Source organism: Copidosoma floridanum, unplaced genomic scaffold (genome assembly GCF_036245765.1).
Source record: "Copidosoma floridanum isolate Cflo_tuat_1 unplaced genomic scaffold, Cflo_Japanese_pri ptg000026l, whole genome shotgun sequence".
Classification (NCBI taxonomy): Eukaryota; Metazoa; Arthropoda; class Insecta; order Hymenoptera; family Encyrtidae; genus Copidosoma; species Copidosoma floridanum.
In genome coordinates, this window is record NW_028321903.1 from 4,743,588 (window position 1) to 4,767,704 (window position 24,117).

A 24,117-nucleotide genomic window follows, 5' to 3' on the forward strand; every position below is an offset into this window, starting at 1 on the left:
GGCTATTGAACATATTACAGAGATAAAATAAATAATGCTCCTCTAAGCTTTCATTACGTTACTGTCGAAAACGGTTAGACGTGCAGTTTATAACATAAATTCTAAGAAAATTTCTATAAAGCTATACATGGATTGACATGATGCATAGCTACCCTTACAATTAATGTTTTCTTGTAATGTATGTTGCACCTTATATACCTTCAAATTTGTATGTATTTGCTCTTGTGATTATTGAAAATCAATCTATAAGTAATGCAAATATATAATACATTGTCAAGTATTTATATAAAACTACACAGGCTTTTTCATGTCACAAAACCCCACATATATTTAAATATTTTTGTATCACTTGAAACGAAAGAATAACGTTTTTATAAGTTTGCCTAAAAACATTTTTAATTACGCTTAGGACAAATCAGTCAATGATTTTGTGACCAAATACTGCAGAAAAGTATTATTAAGTTTAGTACGTTGGTAAAGTAAGCTATACATAACCATTATAAAGAAATGATTTTTGTTTTTTATACAGACATATAATATTAAAACAACTTCTCACAAAGACACTCATTAATCTGTTCTTAAAAACAAAATGATGCAATCTTAGGAAATATTGATCTTCCAATAAGAATGTCAAAAATAATTTAATTACAGAAGTAATTTTGTTATACTTTAACTTCTTTGTAGCTCTGTATTACTTTTCTTTTAGTATGTCGTCGAGAAATTACTAGTGAATTTATCTTTAGTGACCTTATGAATAAGTATAAGCCAACTTAAAAATAAATTGCAAATTTATTTTAAATAATCTCTAAAATTTCAATTTTAGAGATGATTACAGTATACTCTAACCCCCATTAGGCATAATATTACAATGTATTATATATTTGCATTACTTATGGATTGATTTCAGTAATCACAAGAGCAAACACATACAAATTTGAAGGTATATAAGGTGCAACATACATTGCAAGAAAACATTAATTGTAAGGGTAGCTATGCATCATGTCAATCCATGTATAGCTTTATAGAAATTTTCTTAGAATTTATGTTATGAACTGCACGTCTAACCGTTTTCGACAGTAACGTAATAAAAGCTTAGAGGAACATTATTTATTTTATCTCTGTAATACGTTCAATAGCCATTTAGAGGTTGTTTTGTTGAATTTTAACCCTCTGCACTATAATATTACCCGATCGTTTTTTTTTACATAAAATTTGTGGTTTATTCCTTCTCAGTAAAATCCATGATAATTTTATATAAAGTCGGAAAATGTCATTAATTTAAAGAAAAAAAAATACTAGAAATTTCAATTTCAGGGTAAGTTTTAAAATTTTTCAACCCTAGTAACGCTAAACAGTACTTTTTCCAGCACTTGGTGACAACATAACTGGTGAATTCATGAAATATAACTTATATTATAGACTAAATCACAGAATTATTATTGATTTATTTTTAACAGCACGAAAATTCAAATGTTAGGGGTAGTTTTGTATTATTTCAATCCTTGCACAGCTTAATATTTTTTTCATGATGAATTGCACGACAATGATAGTAATAAATTCGTTTTCAATCTTCTTACAAACAATTAATGACGATCTGAGCAGAAGTATAATAGTGCGAAAAAAAAAATGCATGTATGTCAATTGTGGGAGTAGTTTTTGGTTAATTAAACCCCTGTGTGTCCTTGCAGTGGTGTTATTGCACTTTTCGTTGCAAAGAATAGGTCAATTAGTTATTAGAAGTAATATATGGCAAACTTTAAGAAACATACTTCACTTGACCTTAAAAACACGTAAATTAACTCTTGTAGGGGTTGTTTTGTTAAATTTTTTACCCTTCATACCATAATATCACCCAATCATTTTTTATTATACCGAATTTGTGGTTAATTCCTTCTCAGTAAAGTCTATAATAATTTTATACAAAGTCAAAAAAATATCATTTATTTGACGAAAAAAAATACTAAAAATTGCAATTACAGGGTACGTTTCAAAATTTTTCAACGCTTGTAACGCTAAGCGGTACTTTTTCCAGCACTTGCTCACAAAATAACTGGTAAATTCATGAAATATAAGATAAATTATAGACCAAATTACAGAATTTTTATTAATTCATTCTTAACAATACGAAAATTCAAATTTTAGGGGTAGTTTTGTACTATTTCAACCCCCATGAGACCTATAATAACCCATTTCAATGTAATTTGTTAAAATCTTGCTATATTATGTAAAAATGTTTATATTTATTTATCGTTACGTCTTCATTAAATAAGTTAGACAAAACTATGTGTCATTGCTACCTTTTTTCAATTTTTAAGCGTAGTTTCGACCCCCTCCACACCTTTTTTTGGGTCAGGACCATTTTTCAGGTATTCCTTGTGCATTCACCTACAATTTAAAGAAAAAATCATGTCGATCAGTCAACAGCAGCCCAATTTTATAGATGTACAAAAAAGTCCGTTTCGCCGCACTGTGTAGCGTTAGCATCACAAGGATGCGCTCTGAAGTAAGAGACTGAGCCACATAGCATATGATTTTACAATGACTTTACTTGAGGGGTTTAAGATTAATGATGCTATATGTAATGCCATGTAGAAAAATAGATGGAATTTTCTCATCTAAAAGTAAGTGCAGAATATCGTAATACATCATTTACTGTTGTCTGTCAGAATAACCACGTGGATGATCGCTTTAAAACAAGCTAGGTCAGCTGATTTTTCTGTAATATAAAAAAATTAAGTTCTTCATTTTTTTTTTCCCTAAAATTGTACTTAAATCCTCTTGTTTTAAAGTCATTATCCAGATAGTCATACTCATTGTCAATTGTAAATAATGTATTATAGGATTCAGCAGTTATTTCTGGATGACAATTTTTTTATTATTTTCAATTTGTAATTCCATGTATTTTTCTATTTGAAATAATCATATGACATGACTAATCCAAAACCACCCATGTAAAGCCATATGTAAAACCATACATAACATAAATAATGCCCCATGCCTTTTCTAAAGTCATTACACATAGAATTCTATAGGCACGTTATACGCAAGAGTAAATCGACAATTTTGGAATTCTGACGTCAAGACAATATGTGACGGAAGTGGATTTTCATTAAACACTTCCCTTCTTTCTCTCTGTACCGCTCCATGCCAGTCACCTCGCTCCACACTTTGTCACGCTACCACAACACACATTTTGAGTTCAATTTCTTATTCCTTAAGCAATGAGGGTTATTCTATCAGATGGCGTTCCACAGAACTATAACGATGTATGTGTTCAATGCATGGTAAAATTCTGTAAAAATCTTACATGGGCCCACTATCGCCATCTGACAGAAGAATAATCTTTATTCTAAAAAAAAAAAATTCTTTCCTCGAGTCTTGAACCCGCGATCGCCTGCACACAAACCGAGTCCCTTACCCAATCTGCTATCAGCGGTCCTATTATTGCAAACTCGATTACTTCTCGTTATGGTATGGTTTGTACCTTATTTTTAATATAAACATTTATTTACAGTTTTTTAATTAATTTAGTTTGATTATACATAGCAATAATAAATAAATTATTTATTTAACAAACTAACTTTTTTGTTAAATGATTTTTTTTAAATTAAAAATTAGTAAATTTATGCAGAGTAACTTTCTTATCTGATAATAAATGATAACTTATTTATCATCTATTTGTTACTTTGACAATACATAAATAATTGCCCATACAATTTTTCCATCTTTTTTCAAAATTTTCAAAAATTATTTAAACGTTTTATTTGTATTCTGTGAATACTTTACTTGATTTTAATTGTGCTATATTCGAGAGCGGCGTTGGCTGAGTGGTAAGCGGGCTTGTTACTTATAGAACACTGTTCTAAGGGTCATGGGTTCGATTCTCGGTGAATGCATATTTTTTCAAAACCTGTTTTTCATCGTCAAAAGTTCCTATGTAACCCTGGCTGTTTCGGGGCGAGTTTTTTCGTGGAATTTTCCTTCAGAGTAATTCTAGGGTTTTTACCTTGTCCCACAGGTCTTCGGGCCTGGGTGAATGCGAAACAGTGTTAGGGCTTATAGGTAGGAATTAGCGGATCGGATGCTTTGGCAGAAAGCGCTGGCGTAACTGGCAAGGAGTGGACGTCTTCAAATATGGAGTCCTCTACGGGGAAAGGCTACAGTGTTGAGTGGACCCGATGCACAATTGATACAGAGAGTGTGAGCTTAACTGGCAAGGTGTCTCACCGGAGATACTTACACTGTACCCATGGATTAGGTGTGATATCAGTAAAAGAGTTGGAAATGGGTGCGGCAATACACCCCTACATATAAGTAGTGAATGGGTGGCTCTGGTGACTAGACCAGCAGGCTGTCGCGGTAAGCCGTTAAAAAAAAAATAATAAATAAAATAGTGTCGTTTTCTTTTACTGTTTTTTTATTCGTGACTAAGTTGATTTTTTGGCTCAACGACGTTCATCACAGTTACTAGGGGAAAAATCTAAGAAATAAGAGGATCATAAATATATGCAGCAACGCTAGCAATTGTTTTTCTCATGTAGATGTACTTACATACACGCTTTTACACACACTTGATCCCTTCATTCTTATTTTATGAGAAAAAGTAATTTGAGGATAGAACTAAAAATTTAATAGGTTCATTTAAAACTAATCTTTTATACAAAAAATTGGGAGATCGCTATACTTTACATAAATAAAATTTAATGTGAATCTTACATAAGGTTACATGTTAAATTACAATTTTTTTAAAATTAAACATAAAAAAGAGTACAGTTAAACGATCTACAAGTTTTTATGCTATTTTGAACATACGTTTAATTTTTAGATAGTATCTGTCAGAGAAACTTATGGTTTTTCTTAAATTTTTAGGTATAAACATATTTTAGGTGTTGAATATGGACTAAGAATAAGTGTGTAAGCGTGTGTGACAGATGTGAGCGTGATGTTAGAGATGTAATCAGCGTAGGCAGTAGAAAGTTTTTTAAAACCATTGGAAGATTTGATAAAAGCGCAGTCTTGTACTAGCCAGCCCTACAGCACGTCATGCCATGGCTTTGATTACAACTTTTTCAATCTTCGTAATATATTGTTAAATATTATTCATTTATTAAATTAAACAACTCACACACCCAGTAACGCAAGGTCAAAAACACCTACTTTTCAGTCAATCTTTCCAATAAAACTATTAGAATTGCAAAAAAAAAAATTCATAACTTCAAAAAATGAAAAACAAAAAAAGAAAACGTTATATCTCGAAAAGTCCATTTTTTATTTATTATAGCTTCAATCAACAATTTAGGTCTTTTTACGTTGGTATCACAATTTTCAAGTAGGTTTTTTTTTTTAAATATAAAACTTTGAAATTTGTGTTTTAATGTAGCAGCGGTTCAAAAGAGCCACTTTTACAGGCGTCTGCTATTGCATATTCATTTTTAAATATATATTTTGCTGCAACCGTACTAAGTTTGTTTACATTTTAAGTACTAGTAGTTGTCAATTTTCTAGTAGAAAATAATGCGTTGATAATTTTTCATTTGCACACAAATAAATAGCAGTTTATTATAAAGCTATCATCAGCTCATTGTGTATGTCGCTGCTGCAATGAAATACAAATTTTAAAGTTTTATATTTAAAAAACGAAAAATAATACCTCCTTAAAAATTGCTACACCGACGGTAAAAAGGCCTCATCTTTCGATTGGAGCTATAATAAAAAAAAAAAAAAAAAAAAAAAATGGACTTTTCGAGATATAACGTTTTCTTTTTTTGTTATTTATTTTTCGAGGTTATGAAATTTTCTACTTTGCAACTCTGATAATTTTATTGGAAAGCTGAGGAAAAAATACATCAAATCTGTATTTTTAGTATTTTTTTCAGTACTTTACATAATAGGAAAGATTGACTGAAAAGTTAGTGTTTTTGAGCTTGCGCTACTGGGTGTGTGAGTTGATGCGAAACGCCTCATATACATTATCCAATGCTAATTGCACCACCTTTGTACACAATATCGTCTAATAGAAGGTATATTTACATTTATACATTGTTTGCCATATATTTTATAGACGTACTAGCGGTCTCGGCTTCACTCAATGGAACACCGCAGTGTGTTGACACGTAATGTAAAACGTTTTCAGTTGAAAGCTTAACATCCACATATTCCTGACACTTCTCAGAATAAAAAACTTATTAAAAATATTTTCATTTGGAATGTATACGGTTTATAAGGTAAAATAATAAGCTGTAAAAAGAGAAAAAAATATAATAATGCTGAAAAGTACCGTGCATTTTTTACGCCATAAAATAATTGTTAGCCGAAAGTACCGTGGAGTTGCACTTGCTTATGCTATAATAAATGAAAAGGGATATTTGTTCAAACTTTGAAGATTTGAAACGGACAAAAACATGTAATTAAAAAATTGTTTTTTCTAATATTACAACTGTGTTACCGGAGCAACTAAGTTCTGGAGCATAATCTCTCCATTTTTTATCGCCATAATGAACACAAATACATATTATACTACCTATTTAAAAATCTAAAAGAACTAAGTGATTACTGTCAGGGTTATAATAAGGGAAAGCTGATCCTTCACGTAATAGATTTTTTATTTGTCGATTTTGACGCTGCTGTTTCTATCTCGATAAATTTTCTGCGTCAGCTTATTAACACCTAAAATTGTATACATTTGAAGCACTCGAGGTTTTTCCAATTTGCCATCTTGCAAAAATTCTCTCGTACGTCACTTACCTAGTCCCTTCACACTGATTTCCTCTCCTCCAGGAAGTCTGCCACAGGTGTCCGGCTAGGGAACGCCTAACACTCCTAAAAGCATATTCAAAAAGGGGAAAGGGGGCACTAATTACGAATAAACACTATTATGAATTTCACTCGCGCCCGTGCTACTTATTCATCCTCTTCGCGCTCTCAAAATTCTACACTTTCTCGCTCTCTCTCTCTCTCTCTCTCTCTCTCTCTCTCTCTCTCTCTCTCTGTATGCATAGGTACACTGCTTTCGAGGTAAATATCTTCGTACGAACACCTCCTGGCCATCTTCACCGCCGAACTCCTCTTTGGCTCGTCTGTCGGTTTCCGGTACCTAGGTTACACGCACACACACGCACACGCACACACACACACATGCGCATGCACACGCGCGCGCAACCTCAAACACATATCGAACTCAATTTAATTGCCCTATCCCTAGGTAAACCCACACACATTTACTCTTACCCACTCGGATCGTCCCCAACCCTTTGTCCCGGGATATACTCCCAGTGCATTTTTCACAGAACGCCTACCTTATCACTATCCTCGCTGCCACCCGGTGCTACCTGGAGCTCGTCCTGATCATCGCGATGATCTGACTGTGCAGTCGACTTTCAGCGGGGCAGTCTGTGGCTGCTTTCCTCTCTGTAAAATGAGTCCTTTCATCTCTTCTCTACTATTTCTATCCCTAATCTCTCCCTGCTAATACTCTTCGCTCTTTAATCTCTTCAGATGCCCTGCTTCCTTTTTCACTTGTCACTTTCCCTATACAACTGTCTAGCTATCACTTTCAACTCCACTCTCTCAGATGTTTCGTACCATACTCACTATCCTATGCAGTCGGCCTGCATACGTGAGCGCGCCCCTCCCTTTTGATCTGAAAACTTCCAACGTTTCTAAAAACCGGTAAATAGTTAGAGCTTTCCAAAACTAAGCCCTCAACGCGATAACTCGGCCTTCGATTAGTTCACGACGCGTCGCGAGCTTCTACATCTCCCTTTCTCTCTATTACATACATACTCATTCAATCATACCTCACACACACTTAACTTCTCTCCTGGCCTTCAGTCGTTCTGTCTCCTCTTGACTCGATCCGCGACACTGAGAACACATATTAAATGATGTGTCAGAAGATATATGTATACAGCTCAATCGGCTGGATCGTGGATTGGCACGCGGGAGACCGTGGTTCAATTTCCGGCCAGTGCAACTTTTTCGGGCAAGTACCTCTGTGTATTTTCACATGTGCTTTTTCACCACGCAATGCTCCTCGAGGAGGATTTAGGCGACCTTCTCGCAGCATAATTGCCTAATTTCCCCCTACCCCCCTCCCAGTGATGGGAGGCCTCCCATCCCTTTCCTTGTTCGTTTCCCAAGTGCTAAGTGCCCTCAGTAGTGCCCTTTATAGGAGCCGGACGTAAAGCACTACAATATTAAAAAAAAAAATATATATAGCAAATATACATATCATTATAGGACTCAGTAGCTGCCGATTACTTGCCCAAAAATACAGGTATACAGTGACGTCATAGCTTTAGCTACCACGTCACAATGCTTAGAGTCGAAAGGGTAATGTAGGGTCGTTAGTGACTAGGGTTCCCAGCCTCGCGACGAACAACTCCGCTCGTGACCTCTGCTAGCGACTGTCTGACTTGGTTAAATAGTGGCTGGCTTTATATAGTTTCTTAGTCGACGAATCGTTGCCAGAGATGATAGTAAAAATGTATTTATTGGTAAGGTAGTTAAACGTCAGGTGGCGCTAAAAAGAGCCGATGATATGGATGGTTAAGTAGGGAACGTTAATACTTGTGATAGCCTTGAAAAGGGCCAGTGGTGATACTTTCAGCCATTCTTTATTATTATTCTTGATGATGGAGAGCTAGCTGCGGGCAGCTTGATTCTTACCCTTGGAGTCTCTGCGTACGATGACCGTGCTGGAGGGAGGTACACCACTGATAAAAAAATATCTCGTCTTCGGGTAGTTCCCTGGATAACCAATCGCTCATTGTTAGTTGGGAAAGTGGGCTTGGAGAATACCTTCTCTGTGGGTATAATATTGCGAGAAACCACTGAGGAGGCCGTTGTGGCTGCCTGAACTCAGGGTTGTTTTCTCAGGATTTCTGTTGAAGCAAAATCTGCTCTGGTAGCACTAGCTCGGCTGGAAGAATGGCCATGTAACTCCAAAATGCTAGAGCAGATTGTGCTCTGGCTAGACACGTCTCCTGGTATTTTGCCCGAAACGTCAGCTTTTAGAACACCTTTTTATCGATAGCACTCGTCAATCTTGTTAGTTCGGAATAGAGTTCGAATAAGTCGCTTATCCATGATAGAACAGCGTTGTCGGTAACCGGGATACCCAGTTGCACAACTCCCAGCTATATGCTTTATGCACTGCCGGTGATCTACTAAGGTATTCGGTACCTTGCTCGGGGATATAATAACCAGACTTACTTAATTCTATTACAGGTAGCTTCGATTTTACTTCTACGCCACTTAGCGGATCCTACTAAACTAAAGTGAAAAGCTAGCGTACTTCTACAAAACATTGGCCTTATTTATTGCTATTTTTATTAATTTTACCGAGATAATAACTGTACTAAAACCATCTAAGAAGTGTCAAGAATCAGTATACAAAATTTTAGAAGGTCGTTTGAGTAGTTTTCTCGGTTAGCAATTAGAGCGGTTTTCGAGACTTTGCTTTATACATCAGTCAGAGTAAGATATCATACTTGGGTACCCAAATACTTACTGTCCACTAGTTTGATTTCTTTTACGGTTATGAAGGTCCTTAAATTAAATTTTTTGGAGCATTGACAAAATTCTTATCTTGAAATATATCTAACCTAATGGAGCTTTTGGTACATGTCATATAGTATCGTAATAGGATGCAAGGCAAATAATAACACAGAGGTTGAAGTATGACCATGCATAATATTATTATATAAATATAGCAGAGATACATGTTTCACCGCACGCTCGAAAGTCTTGACTCACTCAGCACTTCTACGACATACGCTTATATCTTATTGACTTACGCACAAACACTACAACTACTCCTTCTTTCAAGATACAATAAGTCACTGCGATTCAATATTCTTACTAGCTAGTCAAGGCGAACGTCGAGGTAGCTGTGATCGCTTACTTCCTACATTAATGATTTGATCGGCATGACGCTTACACGTAATGCCCGCAGCTACTTTTACTTACAAGATAGATGGTGATAATTGTCTTGAGATTTTGGCTTCAACCCTCTTGCTACCGGTGACACCGTAATAATTAATCATGACCACGTCCCCTTCTGTAAACGATAGCTTTCTGTTACCTCTACGTGCCAAAATTTGCGCCTTTTGTTTTTCAAAAATAGTGTTAGGCACTTTAGGTCTAAGTAAGTCCAAACGCGTTCTCATCTCACGTTTCAAAAATAAACAAGCAGGGCTGCGCTTTGTTGTACAGTGTGGTGTACTACGGTAGTCCAATAGGAATAAATTGATTGCATCTTGTCCGTTGCCTAATGTAATGGGAAACCGTATTATGCAAATAAGTTTTCGAATTTTTTCATCAGTTCTGCAGCCTTTGTATTTTACTTGAAATCTATTATTTCTGGCCATTTCGAATAAGCATCCAAAACTACGAGGAACATATTGCCGTAAAATCGTCCCAAAAAATCGGCGTGTATACGGCTCCATGACTTCTCCGGCCAAGGCCAAGGCGTCAAAGGTACGTGAGGTGGGTTTTTATGTTCTTTATGACAAATTTTGCACAACTTTACAATGAATTCTATGTCGTCATCGATATTCGGCCACCACACATACGATCGTGCCAGCATTTTTATTTTTACTATGCCCCTATGAGAGAGATTAAGCTCATTTAATATTGAACCACGCAGATTTTTCAGGATTACCAATCTATTTCCCCAATACAAACAGCCTTCCTCTACGGTAAGGTCAGCTTTCTTGATGAAAAATTTTTCCTCTATCACTCAATTCATGCCCTGCGATCAGCCACATCAGCCACATCAGCCACCCAAAAATACAAAATCTTATTATTTTTCTTAAAATAGCATCGCTTTTCGTTTCTGTAACAATCTCGGTATGATCAACCCGTTGAAGGCCCTGTGTAATGTGATAGATAGGTGTAAAATCCGAATCGAAAATATTTAAGTCATCATTAATAGGGATTCTTGAAAGAGCATCACAATTTCCGTTTTTTTCTGATTTTACGAATTCTATTGTGTACTTGAACCCAGACAGGAAATAAAACGACCTTTGAAGCCTGCTATCTGCTGTAAGCGGAATGCTCTTTTTTTGCCCCAATATATATTCTAGAAGTTTATGGTCTGTATTTAATATTATTTTCTTGCCATATATGAAGTCGTAAAATTTTTTAAACCCAAAAACAATGGCGTTAGCTTCCTTGTCGATAATGACTGCCCAATTCCTTTGTAGGTATTTTTTTTGACACATATGCAATTGGGCTTTACAACGGGCGTGTAACTTTTTTGTTTGAAATCCGCAATTAAATACCTGTCATTAATAGTACCCTCTTCTAAATAATAAAAATCATTTTCATGAAATGATTCCGAGACACTGCTACATGCAACTTCCTCTTGGATCTCCTCCCCACCTCGTAAATATTGCATTCTGCCTCTGCCGTGTCCTCGACGGTTACAAAAATTACACCTTTCAAATCTATATCGACATGTATTTTCTCGGTGATTCGGCTTGCCACAACAATAGGACAGCTGTCCTTCCAAAATTCTATCGTTGCTGTCCTGAGCTCGTGTTGATGTAGCTTAGAATTTTCCGTTACCTGTTTGATATTTTTGTTTTCGTAACTCGGCTTTAGCGCGAAAAGTTGTTCTTGACTATTTTTGTGCTCTAACGTTAACTTTGAGCGTGCTACACTTTTCAAAGCACTTTCTCTAGCTGTTGCTTCTGCAAGGGCTGTATCAAACGTTAAACTACTCGCTTTGAATAATTCTACTCTTGTCTCTTTGTTATTTATTCCACATACAAACTGATTACGAAGTGCACCTTTCAGATCTGTAAAGTTACAATGTAACGACACACGTCTTAGGCGTGCAGCAAATTCGGCTACCGATTCCGTTGCATTTTGCTTTGCTTGATTAAAGCGGCATCTTTCTAGCACTTCTGAAGGCTTTGGGCATAACTGATGGTCTATTAATTTTTTTAAACCTGCAAAGGTTTTAAATTCAACTCTTTTAAGTTGGCTCAACTTCAGAAGGCGGATCCCAAGTTAGCCGAATTGTTGGAGGATCCAGGCAAGCACTCGCTAGTTATCATGAGTATTGAGTGGAATCATAACCACGGTAAGGTGTTTTGCGATGTTTCGGGAAGCGTTCTTCATCCGTACATCCCCCAGCTTCTTCGTAGGTGAGTCTTCGAACTTTTTCATAGTCCTGTACATCCTGGAGCCAAAGTAACTAATAACATCACCAGGCAGAGGTATGTTTGACCTAAGATGCAAATCGAGATCACAGCTTGGTGTAAGACCTGTGTCGATTGCCAAACTTCAAAGGTTTCCCGGCATATTAAAAACGATTCCTGTACCTTTGTTGCTTCGGATGGTTGCTTTACACATGTACATATGGATATTGTTGATCCAATGCCTAACTGCGAAGGTTATTCGAACATCCTTACAATGATTCATAGGTTTTCTGGTTGGCTGGAGGTTGTACTGCTTAAGGAGATTTTGGCAACTACTATAACGCGAGCTTTCTTCAATAATTGGATTGCTCGTTTTGGTACTGCTTGCACCCTTACGACCAACCAAGGCCTCCAACTTGAATCGCAGATCTTCAAAGCGATCCTGAGTCTCCTGAGCAGTCAGCAAATCTGGACGGTGGCGTGTCGTTCTACAGAAAATGCTATGATAGAACGTTCTCATTGAGACCTCAAAAAAGCTTTGATGTGCCATAATAATGAAAACTGGCTTAGACAGCTCTCTACTGTTATGCTTAGTTTGCGGACAGCTGTGCGTCTTGACTTCAAGGCTTCGCCCGCCGACTTTTTGTATGGTACTTCTCTTTGGTTGCCCGGTGAGTTCTGTCTCCCGGATGATTTTAGGCTGAACCCTCAGTTTTTTTTGGAGGAGTTTCGTGTACATACATAAAAGGTAAAACCCGTTCCTGTGACGCATTGTCGTAAGTCGCATGAATTCTTCTTCACGGATTTGCGTACCTGCACATTTATTTCTGAAAGCTCTGCCTTCAAAAAAAGTTCTTGAACGGCCTTACTGCGGTCCTCATGAGATCCTCAAGCGTATTTCAGACCAAGATTATAAAATCAATGTGAACGGTTCACTAATGACAGTTTAAACCGAATTGCTGAAACCAGCTCACTTTGTCTTGGAAGACCTGCAAGCTCCACCACTTCCGGAGATCTTTCCACTGCCTAAACAAGCCCCGGAAGTCCGTCATGTTCTTAAGAAGTATTTAAATGAAAAAAATGTTAATAGTTCTAAAAAAAATAGTAGTCCTTAACACTGATAAAAACCAAATTTTGTATATTGATAAGATAAAACGTATTATTAACGTTTAACAAGATTTATTTTTGTAGCGCTTGTATAAAAAGTTATCATGTATTATACAAATCGATTAATCGATAGACTAAGTATACTGTAAAGGGCGTCATGTAAAAGCTTTAGGTATCATAAGAATATAATTAATCGATAGACTATTCGACTATGATTACCAAATGTAAACGTTGTGTTCCTACTACTGATCCCATTTGCTGTTTAAACATTTAATGTTTATTTTTAAAAAAAGTTATACTTCAGTCGCCTCGTTCTCAATATCACGATGAACACAATGTAGTCCCCCCTTTCTACAGTACGTTAGCCACAAATTTTAGAGTATGCACCACCGGTGGGCGCCAGCGCTCTCGCTGGTCCTCCCGCTCGCTCGCTCTACTCCTCATTCCTTTTTTTAGTGCGTTAACGACAACAAGGTGTAGAAACCGTTTCTTTTGTGCTCCCTTTCTTTGTTTCCACCAATATGGCGCCGAAAAGAAAGTTTTATGAAGAAGAGATTGTGTCCTGGTTTCTAGGAACCTGCACTAGCTTGCAAGACATGTGCAAAGGTTATACATGTACAGCCCTAACCAAAAGGGCATATATACACACACATGCCAATCTGGGTATGAACACGTGCTTGCAGAACACCGTGTAGATTTACATGCTCGCATCAGCTTATACGCGATGGCCCACCAAAAAGGTTAAAAAAACATATATCACCGGTGTGTGCGCACCGCACATTTGCGAACAGGAATAAGATTTTATTCTTACTTACTCCCTTGTGTTTTTATAGAAAAAACACCAGAGCAAAATGACCAACCACTAGAGCCTGAGCTTAAAGAAGCACTGGGTTTCGACCCGTCTGTTCCATGCTCGCTAGAGATGGACATTCACCAAGCTCTAATAAGGCGTCTGAAATATTTTGCTAAACACGGCCTCCCAAAGGAAGAGCAGGTATGTCTCCTAGAGTCTTATAAGTGCCTGAAAAGCCTCAGTTTCCTGGAAGCCCCGAATCTCAACAAGGAGATCGCTTGATCTTGCCCAAACATTCAAAAGTGCGCGATGCACACATGCAAAAAAGACAGGAAGTGAGTCTCGAACTTCCCTATGTGTGTATACATATATATATATATATATATATATATATATATATATATATATATATATATATATATATATATATATATATATATCTTGTATTTCCCTCAATATACCTTACTAAGATTGGTCTTCTTTCACTTACTGCCCCTAAAGGGAGTAGCTGCAGTTATTGCTGCTGTAGCCTGGTCAGCTACGTCGATTATTCGTTGGGTCCAGAGTGAAGGAGTTAAGGAATTAGTACAAAGATTGAGCAATTCTGCCAAACTCTTGACTGATGTACACTATAGTCAGACCAAGTCTCGAAGGGCTCTAATAACGACGGCAGTGGACAAAGATACGAGAGCAGTCCTCGAGCAGATCAAACCAGACGAGTCTCTGTTTGGTGAGGATCTGGCTGAAAAGCTTAAGAAAGCCAAGACTCTTGCAGCTACAATGAAAGGAAGACTCCTCTCGGAGTTTAAGACCTCTTTAAACTGCCCAAGCCTGCGTGGAAAGCGGCCATTCCAGCAGGCAGGTTGACAAGGACAGCAATACAGGCCAAACTTCCAACCCAGAGGAGCGAGAAAGTACAATCAAAGGAGGGGGGGGGGGCAAAGGCACCAACCGCCCAAGTTTGCTCCTCCAGAAACAGGAAACTAGGAGTAAGTAAGATTGCTGGACGACTAGCCCGATTCAGCGACAACTGGTATAGGATAACGACGGATAAATTTATTGTGGGGGTAATAGGCGGATTTAGGATTCCCTTTACTTCTAATGTTATCCAAAATAGGGTACCTAGCGAACGTTATCAGTCCAAACAAGAACTGGCTAGATCACAAGTAGCAATTGATTCTTTATGTACAAAGGGCGTAGTGGAGGAAAGACAAATGACAGAAGGCCGTTTCTTCTGGTCATTTTTCTTGGAAACAAAAAAAGACGGCACTGACCGTTTCATTCTGAACCTAAAAAGCCTCAACAAGTTCATCCTTCCTCCACACTTTAAACTAGAAGACCTTAGATCAGCTGCGAAACTGACTCAAAGAGACTGCGTTATGAGTACCATAGATCTGAAAGATGCGTATTATATGGTACCAGTACACAGAGAGTCTAGAAAATTCCTAAGCTTTCGGTTCGGAAATAAAAACTTTCAGTTTACCTGCCTACCTTTTGGGCTGAATATTAGCCCGTATGTTTTCATGAAAATACTAAAGCCTGTGGTGCACTCATTAAGAGCTCAAGGCTACAATTCAGTGGTCTTTCTGGACGACTTTTTGTGTACTGGTAAAGATTTCACAGCGTGCAAAAACAATGTAGAAGCTACAGTAGATCTTTTGACGAGACTAGGGTTTCTGATCCACACAACTAAAAGCCAGCTAGTACCACAACATACATGTACATTTCTATGGATGATCATAAACTCTATAGAGCTTTATTTCTATGGATGATCATAAACTCTATAGAGCTTTGTTTCAGCTTGCCGCGAGAAAAGATAGCGAAGCTTCTCGAAATGATTCATATCATACGTTGAAAGGATAAATGTAAAATTAGGGACCTTGCTTCACTCCTGGGTTCATTGGTGGCAACACTACCAGCAGTTAGTTATGGCCTCCTGTATACAAGAATACTTGAGAGGGAGAAACTTGTAACGCTACTTCAAAATGATTTAGATTACGAGGCTAACATGAGGATCTCTAAAGATGCTCGGGCCGACTTGTCGTGGTGGTTAAGTTCCATACCGAAAGCCAAAAAATACATTGAGACAAAGAAGTTCGATGTCACGATTTTCACGGACGCGTCAGATTCAGGCTGGGGAGCGACTGACGGGAAGACAGACGTGTGTGGTAGTTGGCACGAGACTTAACAACGCGTACACATAAACATGAAGGAGCTACTGGCAGTCCAGCTAGCTCTCAATACTCTCGCAACGGAAGCACGGGATAGCTCTATACTACAAAGAATCGATAATACAACTGCATTGTCGTACATTAATAAGATGGGTGGTGTGGCTTATCCACACTTAAACAGTTTGGCCCGCGATATATGGCAATGGGCAGAGATCCGGAATAACTGGTTACTTGCTTCTTACATATGATCTTCCGATAACGTTAGAGCATACCAGCTCTCCCGGGTGGACAACGAGGATACCGAATGGTCCTTAAATATCAGAGCTTTCGAATATATTACGCTAAAATTGGGAATGCCGGCATTAGATCTTTTTGCAAGCAACAAAAATGCTAAGTGTACGGTTTTCTTTGCTTGGAAGCCCTGTGAAGCAGCAGCCCTTGTAGATGCCTTCACAGCAGACTGGTCTGACTTGGAATTGTATGCGTTTCCTCCCTTTGCTCTTATTTTAAAAGTCTTGAATAGAATAATTGAGGACGAAGCGAGGGGTATTTTAGTCGTGCCCGACTGGCCAAGCCAAGTCTGGTATCCGCGCTTCACGAGCCTAATATCTGGCGACCCGATATACCTGGGCTCAGTCTCTGACCTGCTGCTTTTCCCTTTCAGGTCCACCAGTCACCCGCAGGCCAAACATCTACGCCTAATAGCAGCGATTAAATCAGGGCGTCGTTTCTAAAGAAAGGTGCACTGCCGGAGGCCATAGATATCATAATTGCGTCCTTAGCACCCGCAACTGTCAAACAGTATTACAACTCACTAAGAGCTTGGTGGTCATTTTGTCAAACCAGAGGTTGCGACCCAGCAGAACCTTCCGATGAGACCCTACTGAGCTCCCTTTCTGATGCCTTTAAAAAAGGAGCATCCTTTAGTGTGCTTAACACACACAGAAGCGCGATTACTCTCATTTTACCAAAGAGATTAGGAGATGACTTACTAGTTTCTTGCTTCATGAAGGGCGTTAGTCGATTAAAACCGCCAAAACCCAAATATGACGTTGTATGGGACGTAGACGTAGTTCTGAAGTCTCTAGAGGATATGGGACCCTGGGAAGAACTCAATCTAACTGATCTTACGCTTAAAACCGTCACTTTGCTAGCACTGGCTACAGGCCACAGGGCTCAAACCCTGGCTAGCATAAAGCTAAAAAATATCACATCTTCAAACGTAAGCCTAGAGACCAGAGTCCCGGATCTTGTAAAGACTTCCGGACCTGGCAGATATCAACCGTTCTTTTCCTTCGAAAAATTTGTGAACAGACCAAAAGTCTGTATTGTAAAGGCGATCGAAAAATATATTTTTGTAACGGCCTCACTTAGGCCCGATAAATCTGATAAGTTATTTATAGCTATAAGAAAGCTCTACTCGCCTATTGGCTCACAAACGATTAGCAGATGGGTGAAAGCAGTATTAGAAAAGAGTGGTATTAATATGAATATGTTCTCGGCACACTCTACGCGACATGCAAGTACCTCGGCAGCTCAAAGAAAAGGCGTCAGCCTATATGTTATTAAGAGATCAGCTGGCTGGTCTGAGGGTTCACAAGTTTTTGCCAAGCATTATAGTAGACCAGTGGGCCAAAATAAAAGCATATTTGCATCTGCAGTCCTAGATTCTAATGACTAAGCCTTGTTTCCTTGTAACTGATATATTTATTACAACTAATAAATTAGATAAAATAATAAGAGAAAAAATTTTCTCATTTCAACACTAAACAGCTACATTGTGTTCATCGTGATATTGGGAAAGAGGCGACTGAAGTATAATTAAACGGTTAAACGAACTTACCTGTACGTTAAGTTCGACCGTAATTATACGAAGGAGCCTCGTTCAAAGATATCACGGTCCTATCCCATAAGTAACTATAATTAACCCTACCCAAATACTAATATAAAAAAAAAAAAAAAATTTTCCCTGCTAACACTCCGAAAATAATGAGGAGTAGAGCGAGCGAGCGGTAGGACCAGCGGCAGCGCCGGCACCCTCCCCCCGCTTTAGATTTTTCAAGTACTATAAATGTGCATACTCTCTAAAATTTGTGGCTAACGTACGGTAGAAAGAGGGAACTACAGTGTGTTTATCGTGATATCTTCGAACGAGGCTCTTTCGTATAATTACGGTCGAACTTATGTACAGGTAAGTTCGTTTGACCGTTTAATTATTGTCATAACTGGGGGGGGGGGGTCATTATTGTGGGGTATTCAGTCTTAAATAACTAGCATAGGCGAAAACAAATCCTTAGTCGGCACTATGTACAGATACTTAAATATGTACTGCACTACATTCAGTGCTTGTTCAACCGTCAACCTAAGCAGTTCTCCTGTATAATACTGCTTGGATAAACACGTGGTTCACTATTAACTTGGACGTATACTTCCTTTGTTGAAGTACACCTTATCTTCGGGAGCTTCTTGCTGGGGCTTACATATATATATACTAGTGGGGCTGACGCCCCCCCCTGCACACTCCACGCGCCAACCCCCCACTAACAGATTGAGTAGACAAAATAACGACATTACTCGTGTATTTAACAACAGCAGAATACGTGACTCCCAAAGGAGTTGATAAAACATAAAATAACATAAATATTAATTTTCTAATAAAATTTATAAATAATATCAGAGAAGGTCTTCCACCACACAAATTAAAATTAAAAATAAATGCTATAGTAGTGTTAATAAGAACTTTCAATATATCAGACGGTCTCTGTAGAGTCACAAGATTAAAAATAAAAAAATTGTTTAAGTATAATATAGAAGCAGAAATAATAACGGAAGAAAAAAAAGGAAAGCAAAGTTTATATTCCTAGAATAACATTGAATACTGGCACCTCATCATCATTACCTTTTGTCTTCTATAGAAAACAGTTTTCCTTTGTATTAGCATTTTATATGTTCAACAAATCACAAGAACAGAGTTTTGATTTCTTAGGATTGTATATTAAAAAACCTTTATTGTCTTAGGAGCAATTCTACGTTGCTTTATTAAGATGTAAGAATCCAAAAAAAATTGTTATTCAAATTAAATCCGACCCACCTGAAAAAGAAAGACGGAATTCCATGTGATTACTTCTATAATACCTTCAGGAAAGTCATGTGGCATTACGTATGGTTTTACGTATGGCATTACATAAGGGGTTTTAGCTTGGTAATGCCATATGTAATTCCATTTGAAAAAACACATAGAATTACAAATTGGAAAAAGGAAAAAATTGTCATCTAGAAATAACTGCAAAATACCATAATAAGTTACTTGAAGGTTGACATTTTATCTTACCATCAGGATGATAACTCCAAAACAAGAGGATTCAAGTAATGTTTCAGGAATAGAAAAAAAAATAAAAAAATAAAATGTTTTTCTATAAAAGTAAAATCAGCTGAATCCCCTTGTTTTGGAGTTATCATCTGGATGGTGAGACAAATTGTTAACTGCAAATAACTTATTATGGTATTTTGCAGTTATTTCTAGATGATAGAAATTTTTTCTTTTTCCAATCAGTAATTCCATGTGTTTTTCTATATGGAATTACATATGACATCACCAAGCTAAAACCCTTTATGTAATGCCATATGTAAAACCATGTGTAATGCCATAAGGCTTTCCTGAAAGTTTTACAGAAGTAATTTTACATAGAATTCCGTCATTTTTTTTCAGGTGGGGAGAATAAATCAGAAATTATAAATATTTTTTAGCAAGAAATTTTTCAGTAATTCAAAAATATGTAACTTTCAAGATCGTCACATTTAAACAGACATATGTTAATGCATAAAAACCATGAAAAACAAATATGTGAAAAATGTAGAAAGGGTTAAAAGAACAGATGGGTTAAAACGACACATGAAATGTCCCAACATTAAGCTAAGAGAATGAATTATTGTTTTAAAAGCTTAATTGTGTTTGTCTATTTAATTATACTTCCTCCTGAAATCTTTTTTTTTGTTCATAAAGTCCTCAGGTTATCAAGAATTTTATATTTGGGTAAAGTAAACAAGGACCATAATGAGATTTGAAATGTAAGAGTTTAATCAAGTTAAACAAATAATGGTACTTCAGAGACATATAGTGAGTAAGGGGGAGCGAATAGAGAGACCTATGATTAGTGACTTCAAAAACCCCCAAAAACGAGGTATGACTTAGATACTAAATTACGTATGTTTTTTAACATTTATGATAGTAAGTAAAACATTCTATAAATAAGTATTTTTTGGGGAGCGAGGGGGAGCGGGGGGGCTGAGACGCACTTTTGTCAATACAACTATATATAAATACAGTAGGGGCTTCAATCCCTAGTGTCAACACAAGATGCTCCACACAGTGAATCTCGGGCGGAGCTGAGACGAAGGGGTCGTAAGTAATATTATATATCTGCTACAATGTTCGTCATTCTCGTACGGAATTACAACGTTTATCCCTATGGACAAAAATTTTATGTGCATTTCTAATGCTTTTTGAAAAGCAGTTTAGACCTCCCTACATAATGGACAAACTAATAAACTTCATAATTTGAAATGTATGCGATACTTTGTGGGGTAATATTTACTTTTTGAAAAATGTTTCTTAGCTGCATAAGTTTGCCTTGCTCGTTTCCAACAAATATGAGTTCCTGTTTAATTGTATTGGCTGCATCATTTCTAAAAATATGGTATGATTAGACAGTGAAATTAATAAATTTTACTAAGCAAAGTAACAGAAAAAAAAAATATTTTAAACAGAAAATTTAAATTATTAATGTACTTTTGACCAATTGTTATAGTAGTAAGTTGTCTAAGATTTTGTCGACACCAATATGTTACATCAACAGGATTCGTAGCACTGAACATAGCACATCGTAATTTTTCATTTTGGCAAGCTTTTAGAATTTCCTCTAATTGATTTTTAAATGCGATGTTACCTCCTTCAAACAACTTGTCAGCTTCATCAATGATAAGCCACTCAACTCTACATGAGTTATAAAATTTATCAAGAAAATAGTAAATTACAAAGTGAACGAATTAACATAAACTTAGAAATACAAAATACCTTGAAAGTGAGATTGGATTTGATTCTTGTCGTAATAAAGTTAAAAGCCTCAAAGGGGTGGATATTAATATGTCTAAAAATATTCCAGTAAATTTTTGACAAGAATAATTATTTTACAGTAAAGCATTGTTTATACACACCAAATGTATTCCAACTTTTTTGTCCAAATTTTTCTGTAACTCCTATTGATGCATTATGGAACACTCCAAATTCACATCCATCACTCAGCGTTAAGAATTCTCTAAGGATCTGTTGAACCAACTCTTTAGAAGGAGCAAGTATTACAGCACGTAAGCCCAGTTCTCTGTGTTCCTTTAATTGTATAATGACAGGCAATAAAAAAGCTAAAGTTTTTCCAGATCCGGTTGGAGCACAAGCCAATAAATTTCGTTGCTGTGTGACAAATAATAAATAAGTCAGTAAAGAGTACAAACGCATTACTGTCAAGGACATGATACAAAATATCAAATAACCAGTTTAATAGTATGAATAACTTATAAACATGTCTCACCTGCAACATAATTGGAATAGCTTGCATCTGGATTGCAGTAGGTGCAGCATAATGACGAAATATACTCTGCATAATACAACTGTTGACATTATGGTAAACACAAATTTGTTGAAATGCTTTAATTGGTGGTGGTATTCTGGTTCCTGTAACATGAACCAAATGTTCATCTCTACATAGATTGACCTAAAAAAATAAGAAATTTTATAAATTTTTTGGGATTAGTTATGCACTTGCATTATAATACGAATTTCTCACCTTCTGACGTTCTTGTTTTGTTAATACACCCCCTGTTACTTTACTTTTTTTTTTTTGCCTGTTGTTATTATTATCCTCAGCTGCCACAATTCCACCCAAAAACGTTGGAACGTTCGAATGTATTTTATTTATTTTGTTTAAATTACTTCTTTCTTCCACTCTATTTGACAGTTTATTTTTATCTTCACGATCATCATTGTTAACAAGTATATCAATAGGGTTATCTTTAAAGACATTCTCTTGGAGTTTTGTTACTCTTTTTTTTAAAAAGTTTCCATCCTTATTTTGTATTTCAGCATTTATTTCCTCCTTAACAGTTATTGCACGTTTTTCAAGCTAGAAATTAAAATTATTTTAACATTAACATTTTGACATGTTTCTGCGATGATTATTGGAATTCTGAGGAGGTCGATCAAACAGCTGAAAAATATAAATCTGTACACAGTACATAACCAACAATATCAAATATTAAAGAAATGAACAGTATAAAAGCTCGGAGCATAATTCAATTAAAAGATAACATAGGGTACCTGATATTTTTTAGCGTCGTTTGTAAAATGCTCTTTGTCAAATCTTATACCAGAAGATAACATTTGAAAAATATCAAAAGTATCCATCATAAATAATGTATTCTAAAAAGCTTAAATGTGTAAGGCCCCGGTCACATGGAGAGCGTAACGCGTACCACTACCCCGTAACCTTTTGAGCCCATGAGAGTGAGAGAAAGGTACGCGTATTTTACCTCTCTCTCACTCTTATGGGCTCAAATGGTTACGCGGTACGCGTCACGCTCTCACTCTCCATGTGCCCACGGCCTAAGGGCTCGGGCACATGGAACCGCGTAAAGCGTAAAGCGTATCGCGTAAAAGTAAGGAAGGTTAGGTATACGCTACTTTGTGGTCACATAGAAAAGGCGTGAAAGCCTCGCGTTCTCGCATATCGCGTAAGTGTGAAGTAGAGGGGAGTTGACCAATTTGCAGTCTTGTCAACAAAAAAAGCTTTCGAAGTTCTCACTGTAAGTGAATTCTAACCTGCGTACATGTCAAAAAAAAAGTTTTCAAGTATATACTTCTTTTTTTCTTTTTATTTGAGAGCCGCTAATACATTTCATACAGCTTAATCATTACACTTTTCACTTTTTCTTTGCGATATTGGGTCATTGCGTAGGTCGTGTAGACTTTCCACAGTTTTCCCAAAGTTCTTACGATTTATTTTTCATCCATGTCAGAAATTCGATTGATTATACAATTGACACTGTAATTGTTGTTGTTGACATTAGCTGCTGACTGGATTAACAGCTTGCATACTTTATTTACGCTATACGCGAAAAAATTTGTCATCGCGCACATGGGTACAAAAATACGGGCGTAACTTTATTTTTGCCATGAGTGCGAGCGAGACAGCATGTGCAAAGCCAACGAAATACTCGCTGTGATTGGTTTAAAAACACTCACGCGCGTATTTTTTACTCCCATGTGCGCGATGACAATGTTTTTCGCGTAGAGCGTACCTTACCTAACTTTCCCTGATCCTATAATTTTACGCGATACGCGATACGCTTTACGCTTACGCGGTTCCATGTGCCCGAGCCCTAAGGCCATGGTTATGTAGGACAAAAATAGCCATCGGAAGGTTGCCAGAGAATATAGAAGAATTAAAAACTGCACGTTTTTATGTACCGCGCTGAAGCACAAGTAGAATAAGACACAACATCAAACGTGGGTATCTGTCTTTCTCGTTCATTGCCAAAGTAAGTAAGTTCTACTTGTGTTTCAGCGCAGTATAAAAGAACGAGTAGTTTACATTTTTTATACGTCTATGGCTGCAACTTGCTGAGCTCTGGGCTCTGGGGCCTCTGGGCTCTGGGGTCTAATCATGGTGTAAAAAACGAGAGTATTCCAAGAGGCAGGGCACGTGCTCCTGGATCGATGCTTTTGGAGCGTTCCAAAAGCTGAAAATCACTGGCCTGCGTCTAAAGTGCAGATTTGTTATCGGCTGAGTATATTTTAGGTGACTTGTGTGATGAGTCTGATGTTATTAACTTAAAGGATCCTTTA

General features: G+C 37.0%; 1 protein-coding gene across 1 annotated transcript in view; it reads right to left on the reverse strand.

Annotated features, from left to right (window-relative positions):
* The window catches only part of ais (DExD-box helicase 52), a 104,440-nt gene extending 81,686 nt beyond the window's left edge, over positions 1–22,754 (reverse strand). The window contains exons 1-7 of the mRNA XM_014356028.2: positions 22,591–22,754; positions 22,061–22,396; positions 21,806–21,988; positions 21,435–21,687; positions 21,295–21,367; positions 21,010–21,213; positions 20,816–20,906 (exon numbers count right to left, since the gene is read on the reverse strand). Coding sequence (XP_014211514.2) covers positions 20,816–20,906; positions 21,010–21,213; positions 21,295–21,367; positions 21,435–21,687; positions 21,806–21,988; positions 22,061–22,396; positions 22,591–22,680 — 1,230 coding nt within the window. The 5' untranslated portion in view covers positions 22,681–22,754. The remainder of the gene's footprint in view (positions 1–20,815; positions 20,907–21,009; positions 21,214–21,294; positions 21,368–21,434; positions 21,688–21,805; positions 21,989–22,060; positions 22,397–22,590) is intronic.
* Between the last annotated feature and the right edge of the window lie 1,363 nt (positions 22,755–24,117).